Genomic DNA, 3,210 nt, shown 5'->3' with positions numbered 1-3,210 from the left:
GCGGAGTCCAGACCGGGGTCGTCACATGTGGTTGCCGCAAGCCCGCTGGACGCTCCTTCGTAGAATCTGCCGGCTGCGCCATTCTCAAGCCCGCCCGCCTCCACTCACTCAAGCCAGCCTCCGCTCACTCTAGGCAGCCGCCCTCCACTCACTCTAGGCCTCCGGCCTCCGCTCACTCTAGCCCGACGTGTTTTGAAGAAGAATTTGAGAAGAATTTGCCACTGACGATTCAAACGTGAGTTTTGAGTAGTGTAGAGTAGCACTTGTTGTTTGTCATTTCTCCGATCACAAATGCAGACATGGTTTTATGTTTACGCGGCACGATGCAATGCAACAAGCGTAAAAACACAGTATAAGTCATTATAATCAGTAATTATGTCCCTCACAACTCACTCGCACGTTTTTGCGCATGAGCCGCACACAGCCCAAAATTAAACGACTTAATCGACCATCAATAGCTTTAATCGATTGCATCTCTTATCGACAATTAATCGATCATCGATTAATCGTTGACATCCCTAATATATATATACAGTATATATATAGCGACCAAATCATGTGCTCGTGCGACCAACTAAGAAATTTAGTCGCAAAAGAGCAACCAGCGGGAAGAATGAGTCTAGAGCCCTGTAATGGAGAGTTTGCAAAGAAACTCTGTTTCTTTGCAAAGAGGAAGCAGACAACTGTATTGGATCTGAGAGCAGCTGCATCGCAAACTGTAATTAAACAATTTCAAAAAGCTTTGTTTAAAAAAATCATGGTTTTATATTGATAATGTTTTCATAACACCTTCATGCAATAACGAGGGGGAATTGATACTGTTTCCCATGCAATAACATTAGCCAATCATAACAGTTGCCAATTACTGACAAGCCTTATTAAAGGACTCACCCTTAAAAACAGATCATTTCAGACAGAGAGTCAGAATAAGGGTTGAAAATAATAATTTTTCTGCATATATCTTTGTTTTTTAACTTTATTTCTTAAGTGACTTTACTAACTTCAAATATTATGTGTAACCAGAAACCCCACAGATAAGGGGGGTTGAACTATCTTAATACCCATCCAACCATTTAATACCCATCTAACACAGTAATAAGAGCAGTATCTCACTTGGGTGTGTCTGACTGGATGATGCTGAAGTCTTCTTCCTCGACCAGCAGGACACTGGAGCTAAGAGCAGTGGGTGATAAGCAACTGTAGAACCGCCCAAAAGTCTCCTCATCATCCAGAGTCATCACCTCCTTCTCCTTTTCCTCCATCACCTCAATGGTGGAGTTCTTTGTGCCCGCAACTCCTGCACATTAAATGAAAAAGAGAAACAGATCCCTGCATACAACTATATTATGCATTAAGATGCAAGTTAATAATAGAGTAATACAATTAATAACCTTTACTGTGAAGTCTGTCCAAAAAGGACTCCAGTTTGTCCAGTCTTTTATCTCCTTCAGCATCAGGACGAGTGGAGATTTCTGTCAGAAGGACATTTCCAGACATGAGAGAAGGACACTTTGTAGAGACAAGAGCGCTAATAATACATCATCTTGGCAAGTGAGTATTCAAACAGGGTCACAGAAGATGTCATAAACTGATACCTTCTAATGGTTTGACTGGTGTACTGTTGCTGACCTTCTTGCTGAGGATAATGGGAACATCCTCTCTGTTAGGTGACACTAAGCCTGATGGGAAACAGATGTGTCAACATGAAAACATTCTTATCACTTCTTGATCCACAGGATGCACACTACAACCTGATTTGCTATTTGCATGGATCATGATATGTTTTCGCTTGTGAGTTGAAAAGGTTCAGCTCTTGACACAAGGGTTATTCTTTTGCTAGAAACCCAGCAAATCATTTCTTCCCCACCTCTCTTAGCCATTCGTCCAGCCACAGAGAACTGGGTGGAGTCATTAGAAGCTCCTTTGCCTTTAGTTTTCCATTGTTCCTCCTTCTCATGCAAGATCTTCATCCGCTCAGCCAAAGAGATCTTTGGTTCTACGTCTGCAGAAGACTTCTAAAGACAGGAAGAAAAAACAACAACATGAATTTGTTTTGCTGTTCCACTCCGAAATCCCAATTGTGCTACAAAGCTTAAGAACTCACACAAGCTCAGATCGTGATTTATAAGTTTGTCTTGCAAGAGAAACCTTCTCCTTATTGACTTTATCTGACAAACACACAAAAAAAATCCCAATATCTGAATATCAGAGATGCAAACTCATCATGGGTGGAAAAGGTGACAAAAGAATTATGAAGGTAAAATGACGTCAAAAAGATTTGCATGTGCAGGGTAATATTTGTGGAAGTGTACATAAGACCGTAAGCGTAAATTAAATTTGCATGCGCAAGAGAAGCTTTGTAATGGTGCAAATCGTGTTTCAAGCACAAGAAAAAAATATTTGCAGCATTTTACTGTTATTCATAAGTGTAATTCATGTATTGTGAAACTGCAGCTTCATGCTAAAGCAAAATAAATATGATCTGCATTCTTCTGAATTCCATTTGTCCGCGCTTACACTTTTGCCATGTTTTTTTTTCGCCAAAAGACAGTCAAAAGCACTGCAAGCCTGTGAACAGTGATTTGCAAGCGAAAACAACAGTTTAAAGAACTGCAAAATTGATTGACTGCATAGAACCAATCTGTATGTGTAAAAAAACTAATTTGCAAATGTCTAAATGACTTGTTGTGTATGTAGGGCAAAAAGTTCCCGAAATAATCCGATATGTACAGCTCCGTCTTTCTTTAATCTGCATTTACAGTTTTGGCACGTTTCTCTCACTAACCGAGTTTTGCAAGCGCGAGGGGAGGGCGGGTCCACCAACTTCTTGTAGCCAATCAAATGAGGCTCTCACTGACTCTCCATTTACTCTTATCTGATTGGTTCAATAAACCCATCATACGCCAAGACATTTATCTTCATTTAGTTCAGGATCGTTCTTGCTGCTGGAATGTTTTTTTTTAACGTACACGTACAGTAAAAAATAAATACAAAAATAACAACTTAATTAAAACATGCTCCTTTCATAAGCTGTGTTCCTTTAGGCTAGACTCCCATGTGTTCATACTGAATTGTGAGCCGGTGTTAACATTATTTGGTTTGGTTTGGCTTTACATTGAAATTTCATAATCTTTTAAAAACTTTATAATCAAAATTATGTTATGTGACAATGCTCAACACTATGGTATCAGAGTGCTATACTTTGTAAAA

General features: G+C 39.7%; 1 protein-coding gene across 4 annotated transcripts in view; it reads right to left on the bottom strand.

Moving 5' to 3' along the window:
* Positions 1-3,210, bottom strand: part of svild (supervillin d) — a 154,217-nt gene that overhangs the window by 29,693 nt on the left and 121,314 nt on the right. For all 4 annotated transcript variants that reach the window (XM_016576148.1, XM_016576146.1, XM_016576149.1 and 1 more), the window contains 4 exons: positions 1,868-2,015; positions 1,596-1,679; positions 1,392-1,472; positions 1,114-1,297 (listed from right to left, as the gene is read on the bottom strand). In XM_016576148.1, the coding sequence (XP_016431634.1) occupies positions 1,114-1,297; positions 1,392-1,472; positions 1,596-1,679; positions 1,868-2,015 (497 nt within the window). The remainder of the gene's footprint in view (positions 1-1,113; positions 1,298-1,391; positions 1,473-1,595; positions 1,680-1,867; positions 2,016-3,210) is intronic.

The sequence above is a fragment of the Sinocyclocheilus rhinocerous genome, unplaced genomic scaffold (assembly GCF_001515625.1).
Source record: "Sinocyclocheilus rhinocerous isolate Xijiao unplaced genomic scaffold, SAMN03320098_v1.1 scaffold1676, whole genome shotgun sequence".
Lineage (NCBI taxonomy): Eukaryota > Metazoa > Chordata > Actinopteri > Cypriniformes > Cyprinidae > Sinocyclocheilus > Sinocyclocheilus rhinocerous.
The sequence above is the reverse complement of the archived record's forward strand: the minus strand, read 5'-3'. Positions and strand labels throughout refer to the sequence as shown.